The sequence below is a fragment of the Myotis lucifugus genome, unplaced genomic scaffold, assembly GCF_000147115.1.
Source record: "Myotis lucifugus unplaced genomic scaffold, Myoluc2.0 scaffold_167, whole genome shotgun sequence".
NCBI lineage: Eukaryota > Metazoa > Chordata > Mammalia > Chiroptera > Vespertilionidae > Myotis > Myotis lucifugus.
In genome coordinates this window covers 2,396,132-2,411,045 of record NW_005871215.1, presented here as the reverse complement: position 1 = coordinate 2,411,045, position 14,914 = coordinate 2,396,132, and the positions used below count along the sequence as shown (strand labels likewise).

The following is a 14,914-nucleotide window of genomic DNA, read 5'->3' as shown; positions in this document are numbered from 1 at the left end:
CTGTTCCAGCTCTGGGTAGTTAGCGAGGAACCAAACAGACCCAAATCCCAGCCTGCACAGAGATCCAGGCCATGGGCAAATGCAAGGGTAGAACTCATTTTCTCAAGTTTTGATGTGGATTTATTTGGACCCTGAGTTGAAAGTATTTAGATATGCCCTTGGTTGTTGGGAGGAAGGAGAAGGGGCAAGGGAGGCTTGCCAAGATGGTCCGTGGGCCAGCTCCTGCTTAGAGAGGGGTGCTGACCAGGCCCGGCTGGTGACCTTGGGTCATTCAGTGCTACCAGGGGCTGGATCCCGGCCCCCTGAGTCACTCTGCCTCGCCCCAGTCTCTTCCTGCCTTGGGCTGACTATAGCTCGGTCATCTCAGCTGAGACAACCCTCTGGATTTGGAAGGGAATTTTCCCGAATGCCACCAGCTAAGCTCTCTGGCTCTGATCTTTGGCTGTGCCATTGCAGACCTTGCCTCCTTCCTGTGCTTGGCACCCTCCATATGAGGCGGCTCCCCTCCCTGCTCCTCCCCTCTCCCATTCCTGCCTCACCCTCTCCCTGCTCCTGCTCTGCCTTCGGATGTTGGCTTCCTGTCTTCTTGCCCTCCTGCCCAGCAATCCTTTTCTGCTGTCAACTCCTCCCTTATGCCCTTTGCCACACACCAGATGTTGGCCTGTTACTTGCTCCTGCCCCATCCCTCACTAGCTCCTGGGTGGAGTCTTCCCAGCATTTTTCTCCTCTCATGTTGTGTCGACCCTCTCGGAGCCAGGACGCTGCCCCACCCTTGGAGGGGACAAGGGGACACACGAGGTTGTTTCTTTGATGGTGTCTTCTCAGGGCACTGAGATTAGAGGATGGATACCTGGCATGGGAGGGCTGGGGCAGTTTCTTCTCTACTAACATTGGGATTGAATAGTTCTTTATTGGGGTATGTGTTGGGGGGGGTCCTATGCATTGTTGGATGTTTAGCAGCACCCCTGACCTCTACTCACTAGGATGCCAGTAGCAGTCCTCTCCCCAAGTTGTGTCAACCCCAAATGTCCCAGACATTGTCCGATGTCCCAGGAAGCAAAGCTGCTCCTGGTTGAGAACCACCGGGCTCGGCGTTGACAACACCAGGATCTCAGTCTTGGCCAAACCCGGGCCGGAAGGGACCTGAGAGTTCCATAGTCCACATCCCACCTTTAAGGGAAAGTGGGCCTCAAAGAGCTCAAAAATCTGAAGGTCACACAGGGGAAGGTGATGGAAGAGGCATTTTATTTATGTATTTACTTTGCGAGTTTTAAGAGAAAGCTGATTTAGAAAGTTTCTGAGGTAGCAGAAGTGAGTCAACTGGGCTGTGTAAGCTCAGGAAACAAGTTACAGAAGCAAAAGAAGGGCCCTTGGTGCCCAAGAGAGGAAAGGGCAAAGGTAATGCTGGGGGGCTGGGCGGAGAAGAGGGGAAGGAAGGCACAGGAGTGCTTCCCAGAGGGACAGCATGGGTGAAAGAAGCATTTTAGATAAAGATTCAGGCAGCTCAATGTAGGCTGGGCTGACAAACAGGCCAGAGTCAGGGAGGGGAGCACGCTGGGGTCTGGGCATGAGAGGGGGGCTACGGCGGGGGTCGTGCTGCTTCTCCCTGTTGGCCGGGGCTCGCAAGGGCATGCACTCGGTGCCCTAGGAGTGGCAGTGGGGAAGGGGCCTGCACCAAACGCCAGGAAACCAGGTTCCGGGCCCATCCAGCAGTGACAGTCGCCTGCTCCCTCTCAGTGTCTTTTTCTGTAAACTTAGGGCCTGGTGTGTGTCTGCTTCCTGCCTGGAGGCTCTGCTGGTGCTGGGTCATCTGAGGTGGGGACACAGGGTCCATATCAGCAGACCTCTGGGGAGAGATGGAAGAGTGACAGGGGTCTCCTTCACTCAGCAGGCGTGCACCCCGACCTCGGACTTAGGTACAGGCTGCTGGTGGGGTTGCCCCTCTGTAGGCAGCAGATCTCACCTGGGACCTAGCCCAGGCCCCGGTGGGACCTCGGACAGGCAGTGAGGAGGGAAGCCGGTGGGGGACAGGCCCATAGCTTGCTTCGCTACGGGTGCTGGAGGGAGGCTGCTGGTGGGTTGTTGGGCAGCTTGCAGACCAAATCAACGACATGCAGTGTGGAGCCAGAGAAGCAGTGCTGAGGAGTGACCGGCTCCTGGGAGCTTCTGAATCCTTGAGCTTTTCCTGGTGGAGGCTCCTTGAACTCACATCCGTTCCCCCCAGGAGGGAAATACAGAATGGAGGCACAGCGGGGACCAGCAGGCCGACTCCCAGTGAGAACTGGCTTCTGGGGAAAGCTGCACTCTCTGGGGAGGGTCCTGGAGACCCTGGTGTCCCCAGCTGCAGGGGAATAGGTGTCCTGCAGGTCCAGGAGCCCAAGTCCGCTCTCTTTGGTAGGCCCCTCTACCTGAGCCAGAGCCCGCAGCAGCGGGTTTCCTCTTACTCATTGCAGGGTCTGGCTTTAGGAACCATAAATCTGCAACATGAAGGTCATGAATTTCCATGGTATGATTAATGAAAGAAAAATTGAGACGGCAGCGTAGATACTGAGCAGATTGAAGAAAGTCAATGACAAGTTGGATGAAAGTTTCAGAGCCTCACTGGCAAGCCCAGAGCTTCTGACCCAGCCTGGAGCGCCACCTAGTGGTTGCAAAGGTTATTCCCCTGACAAAGCTTAGGGATGCTCCCATTGGGTGGGTGGATGCTCAGGGCCTGAGTGTGCCCACACCTTGGGAACCTTGCCCTAGTTCCACCTGGGGCTGCTGAAGGGTATAGGAGGCGCAGGACCCCTCTCCCCAGGTTAGGGGACCCAGGCAGCCGCTCCACTTACCTAACTCCCATCCCCTATGCTCCTTGAACAGTCTTTGGCTTAGTAATACATGGGAATTTCCCAACTTCTTTGTCATGCCCAGTCTGGATCACCTTTGTTTCCCCATTTACAAAAGTCCTACTGATTCTTTAAAGCCCAGCAAGCCCTGTCAACACTACCTTCCAAACATCGCAAGTCGGACATTTCTGACCAGCCCTCCGTAACCACCTGGTGCAGGTCACGGCCAGCCGGGCCGCCGCAGTGCCTCCTGATTGCCTCCGATGGTCTGTTCTCCCAACAGCAGCCAGAGAGATCTATTGAAAACATAAATCATGTCACTCTCCAGCTCCGGAGGCTTCCCACCCCGCTGAGAACAGCACCCACATTTTCTTTCCTGGTGCCTGCAAGGTCCTGTCTCCTCTCCCCGACTTGTCACCTCCTTCACTCTTTTGTGGCCACTTGGACACCTCAGGGCCGTTACTTCTGTGAGAACACTTTCCCCCAGGTATTTGTGTGGCTCACTTCCCCTCTTCATTTGAGTCCCTATGCAACTGCCACCTTTCTCTGACCACTCTGTCCCCAGTTACTTCCTAATCCCTTGCCCACCTTAATTTTCTTCACAGCAACATCAGCACCTGAAACTCTGCGAGATGTTTGCTTGTTCCCATTCTGTGTGGGAACCCCCCCTTCATGAGCACCCGTGCAGTTTACCGGCTCCTCCCGCACTCGAAAGGGGACTGGCACTTACTAAGTAGGGGCTCAGTTGGGGCTGTTGGCTGCCTGTCTTCCTGGCATATCTGCGTCTCCTCTCTGAGCTTGGTTCCTTGGGTCACAGCACGGCTTCGGCACCAGGAACTGCTACTTCCACCCACTTCCCATGCTTGCTTCCACATAAATTCTCACAGCAACCCAGGAAGTAGGTGCTATTATTCTCATTCAGAATAAAAGGAGTTTGCAAGTGGCACAACCAGGACCAGCTGGAGCTGGGTATCAGATCCATGTCTGGCTCCCCAGCCTCTATGTGGAACGTCCTTGCCCTCCACCTGCCCCAAGTCCCCCCATCCTTGAGGCACTGTCTCTGCCAACTGGCATCTTGGACCAGGACAGTGACTGCCTCCTCTGAACGCCTGTGCCGTTTATTTGGCTCCAGTGTATACTGCCAGGGGTAGATGCTGCTTTTTCCTTGCTCCCACCCAGCCCGAGTGGAGGCCCAGGGAAGGCAGGCCTCTAAAGCAGTTGTAGCTCTTCTGGCACGAACGCTGCATGCTAGAGGCACTCAATAAATATCGGTTGACTGATTGATTGGCTTCTCAGATTCAGCACACTTCCTCTGGGCTGCGGGAGGGAGGGGGCTGTCAGCTATATCGAGCATAAAATAAGGCAGACGTGGAGATTTGCAGCCAATGAAACTGAAGCTTCCCCAGGTGAAGCGAGTGGCGGCGGCGGTCCCAGGGGTGCTGTTGAGGAGTCGTTTTCGGGCCCATGGGGCTGGTTGCTGGCTTACCAGATGGATGGTGAAGGCAGTGATGGGCTGCTCCGTCCTAAACCTCAGCCAGCCCCTCAGTCAGCTCTGAACCAGCCCAGCCAGTCCTTTTCTTTTCCCGTCTGTGGGAAATTTGTTCTCCAGGCTCTGGGAACAGTGGGCAACGGCCCTCTGCTCAGGACCACAGGGCAGTCACTGGAGGGTCTGGCTCTGAGAAACTGGGCTCCGAGATTCTTTTCCTGCCCCGAGCAAGCCCGTGTTGCTTCCCCTGACCGCCATCCACCCTCCCGGACTCCTCCCTGGATGCTGGGACCTCTCCCCTGCCGGTGGAATAACGGCAGCCCCCCATCTGCACCTGGGACCCGCAATGTTTGTCACGTGCTTTTGTTTATGTCGCATTTAATTTGATCCTCAGAGTGACCCTAGAGGCCAGTGAAGCCAGTGTAACCCCATTAGCCAGACAGGGGGATTGAGACATGGAAAGGCGGAAGGGATTTGTCTGGGTCACACAGCCGACATGATTGGAGGCTGTGATCCTGTTTGACCAGTAGCCCTGTTCTCACCCTTTCCCTGGCTCGGAGTTGGTGGGGGGTGGGGGGTGGGGGGGGCGGGACATGGAGTCTTTCAAGACCCCTGGTGGTGAATGCAAGAGCAATGCCAGTCTAACAGGCTTTCCTTTCTCTCCAGCTCTGTGGCTGTGGGCTGCTTGGAGTGGGCATTTGGCTCTCCGTGTCCCAAGGCAACTTTGCCACCTTCTCCCCCAGCTTCCCTTCGCTGTCTGCAGCCAACCTAGTCATCGCCATAGGCACCATTGTCATGGTGACGGGCTTCCTGGGCTGCCTGGGGGCCATCAAGGAAAACAAGTGCCTCCTCCTCAGTGTAAGTTGGACCCACACCCCCAACCCTCTGAACTCTGGATCACCCTGCATTTGGGCCACAATGACAGGCAAGGCCTGGGAACATCAGCTAACTGAGCCCAGGAGATTGCTTCCAGGATGTTCTTGGCCCAATCACTCCCCTCTTCCCCACTATCCCTGCCCTAGTTGTCCCTCTCACTCCTTGACTGGTGTCCACTTAATGCCCCTCCCCGACCTGTCTGGGTTTCCTCAGAAGTAGGTAGCCTCTCCATACCTGGGAAGCCCTGGCTGGCTGTTGCCTGTCCCTGCCTCCCTGCCCTTGTTCTGGTTTGTGCCCCACTCCTGGCCACGACCACTACCATGTGCCCATGCCTACACCTTCTCTTTCCAGTTCTTCATCGTCCTGTTGGTCATCCTCCTAGCAGAGCTGATCTTACTTATCCTCTTCTTTGTCTACATGGACAAGGTAAGCTTTCAGGAAGGGAGGAGCTTATGGAATTTCATTGCCCTTGGGATTGGGTCAAACTGGAGCAAGCCAGAGGGAAATGGAACCAGGAGAACAGGAAAGGCCCAGATGAAAGGTTTTGGTGGGGCAGCATGGGGAAGGCGAGTTTGGGATGGTTCATTACCTTGTGTAGTCTTAGGAAGTTGAGTCCTCTAAATTGTCCAAGGATGCAGTGGACTGCCCCTTGCTCAGTGAACTCCCCATCACTGGGAGCATTCCAGCATACTGTGTTGGCCACTTGGAGAAGGGAGTTAGACTCACTAAGTGGCTGGGCTGGGATTTGAGGATAACCCCTTGGAAACTTGCAGGAGCGTGGCCGGTGACACCATGAGTAGGGCTGACGGTGAAGGGGAGCTACCCTTTCTTTTCCAGAGGCCTCTGGGGCGGAGCGACTGCTCCAGGCTGCACCGCAGGGTTCAGAATGGTGGGGTGACCCCTGGCAACCTCGCCAGACTAGACAGTTCCCAGTCCATTTGGAGAACTTCTTATTGGTACTCCCAGGAATGAGTAGCCAAGCACTGAGTCTCTTAGGGCTCAGCAGGCTCGTTGGGGCCCTGTGCCCAGGAACTATGTTACTCTCAGTTCCGTGGGGTCTTGAAGCACTTGCCCAGGCCACACTGGAAGGTGGAGTCATTATTAGGGTTAGAAATGAGTTCCTTTGCATTTGTGAAAGGGAAGAAATAATAATATTGAGAGATCCCTCTGTGCCAGCCCTGTGCTTGGCTCTTTATGAGAATTGTTTCCTTTAATTCTCACAACAACGCCAGAGGTAGATATTATTATTACAGGGTATGACAGATAAAGCAGAGGCAAGCTACTTGCCAGCGAGAGGTGGCCCTAAGATCAAAATGACTCGTCTGCCACTCTCTGGTTCCCAGGGTGTCTCTGACAGGGCAGCATGGGGGAAGATGTGGGCGGGTGGCAGAGTGGCCTGTGTGTGGCTGGTCTCTTTCCTCTGAGTGTTACAGCTCTCCTGGGAGTCAGTGGGTGTAGACTGAAGCTGGGAGCGTGGACCTGCCCTGCCCCGGCACCCCACCCAGGGAGAGAGGTGGCCAGCAGTTCTAGTTGACCTGGGCAGGCTGCATCTGGTCCCAACTGTCCTGTCTGTCGGCCTCAACCGGACAGGTAAATGAGAACGCCAAGAAGGACCTGAAGGAAGGCCTGCTGCTCTACAACACGGAGAACAACGTGGGTCTGAAGAACGCCTGGAACATCATCCAGGCCGAGGTGAGGGCGGGCTGCCCTGCTGACTGGGTGGGCAGGGCCAGCAGGCGGGGAGGAGGCGTGCGGCCTGGGCCTCAGACCCCACCCAGGTGACCGAGTTGGGCAGCTGTGCTTTCTGGATAGTAAGTGAGGGCTGCTGGGTCGGACACCAGCCAGTGGGATGCAGCTGGAGAGGGGCGAGGAGGTGAGTGAAGGAGGGTGAGCAGGACCTGGACACAGGAGTGGACAGGCCTGAGGGAGCTGTGCGAGTGGCTAAGTGGGCACAGGGAGCTGGGAAGGATGGATGATCGAGAAGGACGGACCATCTGATCCTTCTCTGAAGCTTTGGAATGAGTGACAGAATTTATTTTAGCAACAGCTATGCCCCCTGGTCCTGGCTCAGGCTAGGAGGCTCTGATTCTGAGAAGAACAAGTCAGTACAGCCTGGTGCCCCATGGGAAGCGCTGGGGAAGGGCAGGCGCCAGCCTGCGATGGTCCCTCAGGCACAGAGCCGCAGGTGCTGGTGGGACGGAGGGCTGAGCACTCCTGCCCAGAGTCAGTGCCCAGCTCCGAGGGGCCGGCAGCTTTCCTGTCTCCTGCTCCAGCCTCCAGGAGGGAGCTCTCACTTACCTCCCCTGTGGGCCCAGCTGAGGCCAAAAACGGACAAGAGAAGGCCTTTGTGTCCTCTGCTGAACTCCAGGGGGCAGTTCGCTGGGGCGGGGTTGGCCTGGATGGGGAGGGTGCAGAGGAGCTGGCAGGCTGTGGCGTGTCTGACCCTGTGCCTCCCACCCACAGATGCGCTGCTGCGGCGTCACCGACTACACAGACTGGTACCCGGTGCTGGGTGAGAACACGGTCCCCGACCGCTGCTGCATGGAGAACTCCCAGGGCTGTGGGCGCAACAGCACCACCCCGCTGTGGAGAACGGTGAGGCCCGAGGCCCTGCCCCGGGTCCTCCTCCCAGGAGCCTGTGCCATGGCAAAAGGAACCTACAGGGGAGGGAGGGGGGCCTGGGGCTCCAAGGACTTGGCTTAATGTGGGGCGCACAGGACTGCAGCCAAAAAGGCAGGTGGAAAATGGAGGGCCTGGACCCATAGTTGGGAGTGTAATGGGGAGGGGTGTGTCTGAGGCTGTGCAGTGGGGCCTTGTGGGTGGAACCCTGGGCAGGGCAGGGCCTGCTCAAAGGCAGGACCAGGCTGAGGGTCAGGGAAGGACAGGAGGAAAGAGCAAGGACAGGGGCTGAAGGAGAAAGAGAGTGGGGGGCTGGGCAGGAGGGGTGCTCGTCGTCATGCCGGGCCCTTCACCTCGTGGTCCTCGCTCCCTAGGGCTGCTATGAAAAGGTGAAGATGTGGTTTGATGACAACAAGCACGTTCTCGGCACCGTGGGGATGTGCATCCTTATCATGCAGGTGAGAGGGCCATCAGCCTCGCTGCATCCCAGCTGGAGAAAAGCAAGCCCCCGAAGTTAAGTCACTGACCCAGGCGGCCCCTCCATGCGCTGTCCTGCTTTGCGGCCTCTTGGTGCCTGCCCGACCCTACAGGCCCCAGAGGCGCTGCTTCCTCCCATTTCCTAGGCCTTGGGCCCGATGCTGGCCTTGGGCCCGTGTCCCTCCTCACTTCACAGGGACCCCACTTCACAGGGACATTTTCCTTGTGGCTGAACTGAATGAGACCTGAGTCCTTAGTAACACCTGTGAGCATGGGCTCGGGGGTCAGAGCCCACAGGGGTCAGTCCTGGCCTCACCGTCTGTTGGACATGTGTGACCCGGGCACACTGATTAGCTTGTGTGCCTGAATTTCCACATCAGTATAACGAGCCTGATCATCGTGCCACTTCTCAACCGGGACTGAGTTTAACATGCCTCACATCGGGCAAGGAGCTGCACCAAGCACAGAGGAAGTGCCAGGTCATCTCAACTGTTCTTAGCAAGCACGTAGTGACGCTGTTCTCTTAAGGCCGAGCACGAGACCCTGACCTTTCTGGGGACGAGCATTTCCTGGGCTCCCTCCTGTGCCCACTACACATGGCTCCTGTCCCTGGTGAGCAGGAGTCTCCATGCCTGATTCCTCTTGGAGTACTTGAACTTCCCTGGTCGGTCCATGGGAAGACGGTCAGCATCCTGCACCAGGGATCTTCCTTATCCTAAACTCTTGGGCCGAGGGGCCAGATCGTGTCTGATTTATCTAAGTGCTCGCAGACTGAGCAGATGAGCTCTCATGTGAGCTGCACTCACCATTTAGTACCGAGAGTGGGGCTCATGTCAGGTCCGCCTGGGGTCAGGCCTGGACCTGGACCAGAACCTTGGGGTTGGGATCATCCATCATGGTCTCCTCCACGTATGCCTGCACCTTCGGTGTGGGAGCCAGGAGAGGCACAGTGTCACCTGCTTTGTGGCCTGTGCCCAATGCAGGCTATCTGTGGTGACTTGAGCCACAGGCTGGCTCCCTGCTGTCACCACCCCCTTTCAGGATTCAGGAGTTGAGGGAATAACAAACTGGAATTAATGTCCTAAGCTTCACTGGTAAGAGTGTCTGCTGCAGCCCAAGAATCACGCTGTGTATTCCAGAACAGAATGACTGAGCACAGGTCGAGTTCCCTCCCCCTCCGCACCGCCTTGTTAGCTGCCAGTCAGGGTCAGCCCTCTGTGCACTCGGCCTCACACAGCACTCTGAAATGGAGAGGCTCAGCGACATTCTGTACAGACAGCTCTGAGGGCTGAGCTCACGGTGTGGCCCTGGGCTGGTCACTGGGTGCCCTCCTCCGCTCACCACTATCCTCATCCCACCAGGTTTTTCACGCCCACAAGCGGTTGTACCTTTTGCTGTCGGTGGCCCCAGCCATGGGGCTTTTGTCTGAGCCCGTTCCCCGTGTCTTTCAGATTCTGGGCATGGCCTTCTCCATGACCCTCTTCCAGCACATCCACCGGACTGGTAAGAAGTACGACGCCTGAGCGCCAGCGGGAGCCCAGCCCCCACGCGGACACTGTGCCAGGGAAGGAGATTTGAGCTTTGTGTTGCCTGCCCGCACTCCAGACTGCTGCCCCCTGCACCCACGTTCCCCCAGCGCCCTCCACACACCCCGCCTCAGCCTTCTTGGGGTGGAGAGCCATGGGGAGAAGGCACGGAGACCTTGGGGTGCTGGGGGTGCTGGATTCCTGCATCTGTGCATTTGCCAAAGAAGACAGGGTGGGCCGGGGGGCGCATTTGAGGAGGCCGCACCGATGGTGGCTACCCCGCCCTTCCTCACACCACACTGTGCGCGTGGGGGGCCGTGAGTGCTCCCGCCTGGCGGAGAGACTGCCCAGCAGAGGCCTCCCTTCGGAGAGCGGGAGCAGCAGCCTCCGGCCAGGCACCCAAGGAGCACCTTGCCCAGGCTTTTTATACCTTACAGTGTAACTTTTTTATTTTATTTTACTCTGATTATGATTATTCAGGAATATTATCTCAGATAAGTTTAGGGTTAGCTTTCTGATTTATAACTTTTTACTGTGTTGATTTCTGTAACAGTTTGATTTTTGTCTGAGGGTGGGAGACGGGTGGGAGAGAGGACGTCCGTCGGGTTTCAGTCAGGACAAACCACTGTGCAGCAGTCAGGAGGCACTGGGTGAGGTGGGCCAGCCTGCGTTCAGATGCTCTGAGGGAGGCGGCCGGGGCTGCTCTGTCTGCCCCGCGGCCTGTGGCACCGGAGCCTGGAAGAGGAGGTGAAACAGAGGCACGTGCAGCCGCGCGAGGAGCGCCCTGCTCAGGAGCGTCCTGCTCAGGAGCCACGTGTCTGCGCGTGCTGGCGCAGGAGGCCAGAGCAGCGGGGTCCCTGGGGGGCTGCCGGGTGCTTTCCCAGGAACACAGCTGGAGCCGTTGTGGGTCCTTCCACTTCATGATGAGCAGTCGCTTTTCCTTCCCTTCCTCCTTCCCGCGACATCTGCCAACCCCAGTGATTTCACAGACATTCCTGTAGAAACTCCCGGACACATACCTCTCGTTCAGCTGCTGCTCACTTTCTCACACTGCTTCTGGGAGGGAGGCAGTCCTGAGGTTTTGCTGCTCAGTCAGTGGCAGAGGACCCTGGAGTCAGGAGGGCAGGTGGAAGTGGTGCCCGTGACCATTCCAGCCGGTGCACTGGGCTGCTGGTTCCTGCTGGGAGGAAGGGGGAGGTGTCCGTCCAGGTCCCGGGACTCATCTCCTTCCTCGGGGCTCATGGATGGTGGGGTGGGTGGCAATCATGTCCCCAGTGACCGCAAGGAAAAGTACAGAAAACTGAGAGATGTCAGACTGGATCCTGTTAAGTAGCCCCAGGAGGAAGCCGTCTGGGAGATGAGAGGTGGGCGGGCATTCGGCTGCGACAGCGCCCACCAGAACTTATGCTGGTCTAAGCGAGCATTTTGCAGTTAAAGAAGCAAGTCAAGTATCTGTGGGATGGAGCTTGAAAAGGTTCCCCACCCGCTAGGTGGGGCCTGGGTGCTTCCCCAGGTGGGGCCTCAGGGAGGCTGCCTTTTTCTACACCACGTGACTCCAGCCCTAGTTTCCCACCAGGCCCATATCTCTCCGGCCTCCATCTGTCTGTTCCAAGAGCTGAGACTCAGCTGCCCAGCCAGCAACCCCTCCCCTGATCTTCAGTGCAGTGCAGTCAGGCCCAGGAGGACAGAACTTTGGGTGAGCTCAGGACTCACTTCTTTGGAGGGTGGGGAGTGAGTTGGGCAGTAGAGCCACCTCCTGAGAGCTGGTGCAGATGGGAGAGCTGGGGAGGTGGGGCCTGGGGTGGAGGAGGGGTAAGCACATGTTTGAGCAAAACTGCCTCTGGGTCCTCTGGCCGCCTCCGGGAACCCCAGTCTGCAGAGCTCCTAGCGGCCTGCCACCAGGCCATTGTGGAGACACCCAGCAAACAGCATTCAAGTCGGGCAGTGGGACGTGGTGCATACTGAGTTTGTGCCGGGGGTGGGGGGTTGTTTATGCCTATCAATGCAATTTTTAATTTTTGTTAAAATCAACAGCAAAAGCCTAGCACCTTGGGAGGTGTGGCCTCCCTGGCAGTGTTTTGTTTCTGGAGCTTCAGGGGCATCCTCTGGCCTGGAGCCCTGGCCACAGACCCCCTTCCTCCTTTGAGCCCCACCCTATCGTCTGTCCTCAGAGCCTTGTCACAGTTCCCAAGCTCCCTTCTGGCCTCCTCCTGTGCTTGGTGGTTCCGTCATTGGCTGAGTCGACACTGGGTAAAAGGTGCTGAGCATGGGCTGGAGTGCTCTTCCAAGCCCGTGTCTGGCCCACACTGTGTTGGAGGCCGCAGCTGTGGCTTCCCCACCAGAGTCAGAGTTCATTTAGTCAGGTCTGATGCAGGCAGTTTACAGAAGGCTCAGAAGGTCAGGGTGCTGCAGACGGCATCAGGGGAATGCCTTCCCTGGCCTTTCTTTGCAGCCACCTCGGGAGGTGAGTGAGCAGGGCCTGAGCCCTGCTCCGGGGGCTGCAGCAGGTGTGGGCACAGTCTCCCCTGCACTCCTGCGGGCCTGGGCCTGCATCCTGGGCTCGCTCAGGAAGGCTGCTGAGCCCACCCCAGATGCTCATGCAAATGTTCTGGTCTGACTTGGAACCAGGTGGCCATCCCTCCTTGTTTTAGTGGCCAACGAGCAGCCAAATGGATGGAAACGACTGTCCGGCTCTTGGGCCCCCTGCCCACCACTGGTGGAGGTGCTAACTAGCAGGGACCTGGTGTAGGATGGGAGCTGGGCCAGGTGCGTGGGGTCCGCTCTTGGTCCTTCAGCCTTTCAGAGTCTGGGCCTCATTTCCCCTTCTCCCATTTCCCTCCTCTCCCTGCAGTGAAGCAGTAGTCCAGGGTGGGGCCTGGCCTTCCTGCCCTCACCGGGCACTCTGAGGGCCAGGCCTTGGGCCTGTGCCCACACCCTGCCCAGCACGGGAGAGCACGCCTGTTGGTTTCAAATGCACTTTTCTGCTTGTGATGCGGTATCTGCGTTTCCTTCATCCTAGTCCTGGCTTTATTGAACACCATGTTTTTAGCATGTTTTTAAATAAAACCTGATAATATGTCAAAAGCACAAGCAGGCTGTCTCTGTGGTGTGTTCATTCGGTAAACCATGACTGTGGCACGAGCCCTACTCTCTGTCCAGGACACACCTGCAGCTAGGAACTCATCTCCCCTCAAGCCCAGGTTATAGATCTGCTGGCTTGGTGGGGAGGTCCTCTGTGTGTGCTTGAGGAATCATAACACCTCCTTTGCCTGGTGACCTGAGGCGGGTTTGGTGGGGGCCCTCTGCATGAGAGGCCGACCCCACCTATGTGTTTGTCCCGTCCAGTCCACCAGCCTGTGGGCCAGGCCCTTAGTGCGCTGGGAGAGGGGCAGCGACAAGCCACTCTTGGCCTCCTGTGGGGCAGGGATGCAGCTTTAGGTGCAGTTTCTCCCCAACCCCCCTGATGACCCTGGGGCTCATCGGAGCCAGGAGTGAGGGGGCCTTGCGGGTGGCTTTGCCTGGGCTGTACTCCCTTAGGTGGCTCTGAGCTGGCTCCACTGGGCACAGAAGCACCAGTCAGTACGAGATGGTCAGCGGGGAGGAGGGAGGCACTGAAAACCACTGGCTGTGCCACCTCACTGCAGGGAAGCCTCCCAGCCTCCTTGGCTGCTGTAGTCACAGTGACAAGTTGGGGTGAGAAGCTCAGACTCACCCTGCCCTGGGCCATTGCTGCAGCTCAGATACCAGGCTGGGCCGGGGCAGGAATGAAGGCGAATGTGCAGCGTGGGTTTGATGGGAGCGGGAGCTGCATCTCTCAGCCCTGTACCGTGTGTGGAGGTTTGGCTCCTGCCTCCTCCGGGAGAGGCCAGGTTGGCATGGGATTGTCCCAGAGCATCAACCTTGGGAGCCTTCCTGCAGCTGCTGTGTCCCAGCACCTGCAGGGATTTGCTGAGGATTGACTGAGGCGTCTGAGATGACCCTCTGTCAAAGGTGCAAGGAGACCTTGTGGCCGTGGGTCAGGAGATGGTCATGGCTCAGGGAAGGGTGACCCTCCATCTTCTGAGGACCAACCGAGGCATAGAAAGTGGGTGGGAGCCACTTCCTCTGCCCATTCTTGCTCTCACTCCTGCCCCTCAGCCTGTGGACACACCTACTGGGATGCCCCCGTGTCCCTGTGCTGTCTTCTCTGAGGGACAGAGTGACATCCATTGGCACCCAGGGCACTGGGACACACGGACTGTTCTGTGAGCACTGAGCTCCAGTCAGATTAAGCAGTGAAAGGCGGGCCACCTGGCCAGGCAGGAGAGGGGATGTCAGCGGGAGGACAGGGCTGGGCATCGTCCCCCCTGGAGACTTCTAACACTAGGCAAGGGCCTTCTGGGCTGGGTTCTGGGCTCTTCAGCCCATGGCATGGGTGGCTGAGATGACCCTGGGGGATCTCTTGCTCCTCCATTCTTGTGTGAGGAGGTGGGAGAGCTGCCTCCCATCGGTGTCCAGCGAAGGGCAAGTGAGAAAGGATGGTTTGTGAGCCACAGAGGAGCCGGCTTGGTATGTATGAGAACTTCCTCAAAACAGCTCATCCAGGGCTCGCACAGACAAGACATTATCACACACAGACTCGAACACTAATTTGTGCCAAGCAGCTTGAATACAGTGGTGAACAGCCAGACCCGATCCCTGTGGCTCCAGAGGGGGCCACAGAGAGTCAATGGGATTGCACCTCAGGCTCCGATGCTGATGTTCTCTGGGTGGAGAGTCACTGACTCCATCTCAGATGTGGAGCTGAGAGCTGAAGTGGGAGGAGCTGACGTGGCAGGGAGTGGAGGGAGGGGTGTCCTGTCGATGTCACTGGGGCTGGCACACCAGTGAAGGGGGTGAGCTTTAAGCCAGGGAACTGCTGAGAGGCCGGAAGCCCATGTGCCGGCTCAGACCCGCCTTGAGAACCATCGCTGTGGCTGCAGAGTGGAGGATGGTTGAGGGGACAGCATGGGTGCAGGGACCTCGGAGAGGCTGCGTAGGTGATTTAGGTGAGAGATGATGCAGCCCTCTGGGCAACACCGGTGGGACGGAGGAAAGAACAGATTTGAGAGACCCCAGGAGAA

The 14,914-nt window shown here is 57.6% G+C and overlaps 1 protein-coding gene across 6 annotated transcripts in view; it reads left to right on the top strand.

Annotated features, from left to right (window-relative positions):
• Positions 1 to 12,902, top strand: part of TSPAN9 (tetraspanin 9) — a 203,567-nt gene extending 190,665 nt beyond the window's left edge. For 5 of the 6 annotated variants that reach the window (XM_023759932.1, XM_023759930.1, XM_023759931.1 and 2 more), the window contains 6 exons: positions 4,981 to 5,172; positions 5,542 to 5,616; positions 6,781 to 6,882; positions 7,654 to 7,785; positions 8,184 to 8,267; positions 9,738 to 12,902. In XM_023759932.1, the coding sequence (XP_023615700.1) occupies positions 4,981 to 5,172; positions 5,542 to 5,616; positions 6,781 to 6,882; positions 7,654 to 7,785; positions 8,184 to 8,267; positions 9,738 to 9,809 (657 nt within the window). In that variant the 3' untranslated portion in view covers positions 9,810 to 12,902. The remainder of the gene's footprint in view (positions 1 to 4,980; positions 5,173 to 5,541; positions 5,617 to 6,780; positions 6,883 to 7,653; positions 7,786 to 8,183; positions 8,268 to 9,737) is intronic. The other variant, XM_023759929.1, reaches the window with a different exon arrangement.
• The last annotated feature ends 2,012 nt before the right edge of the window (positions 12,903 to 14,914 follow it).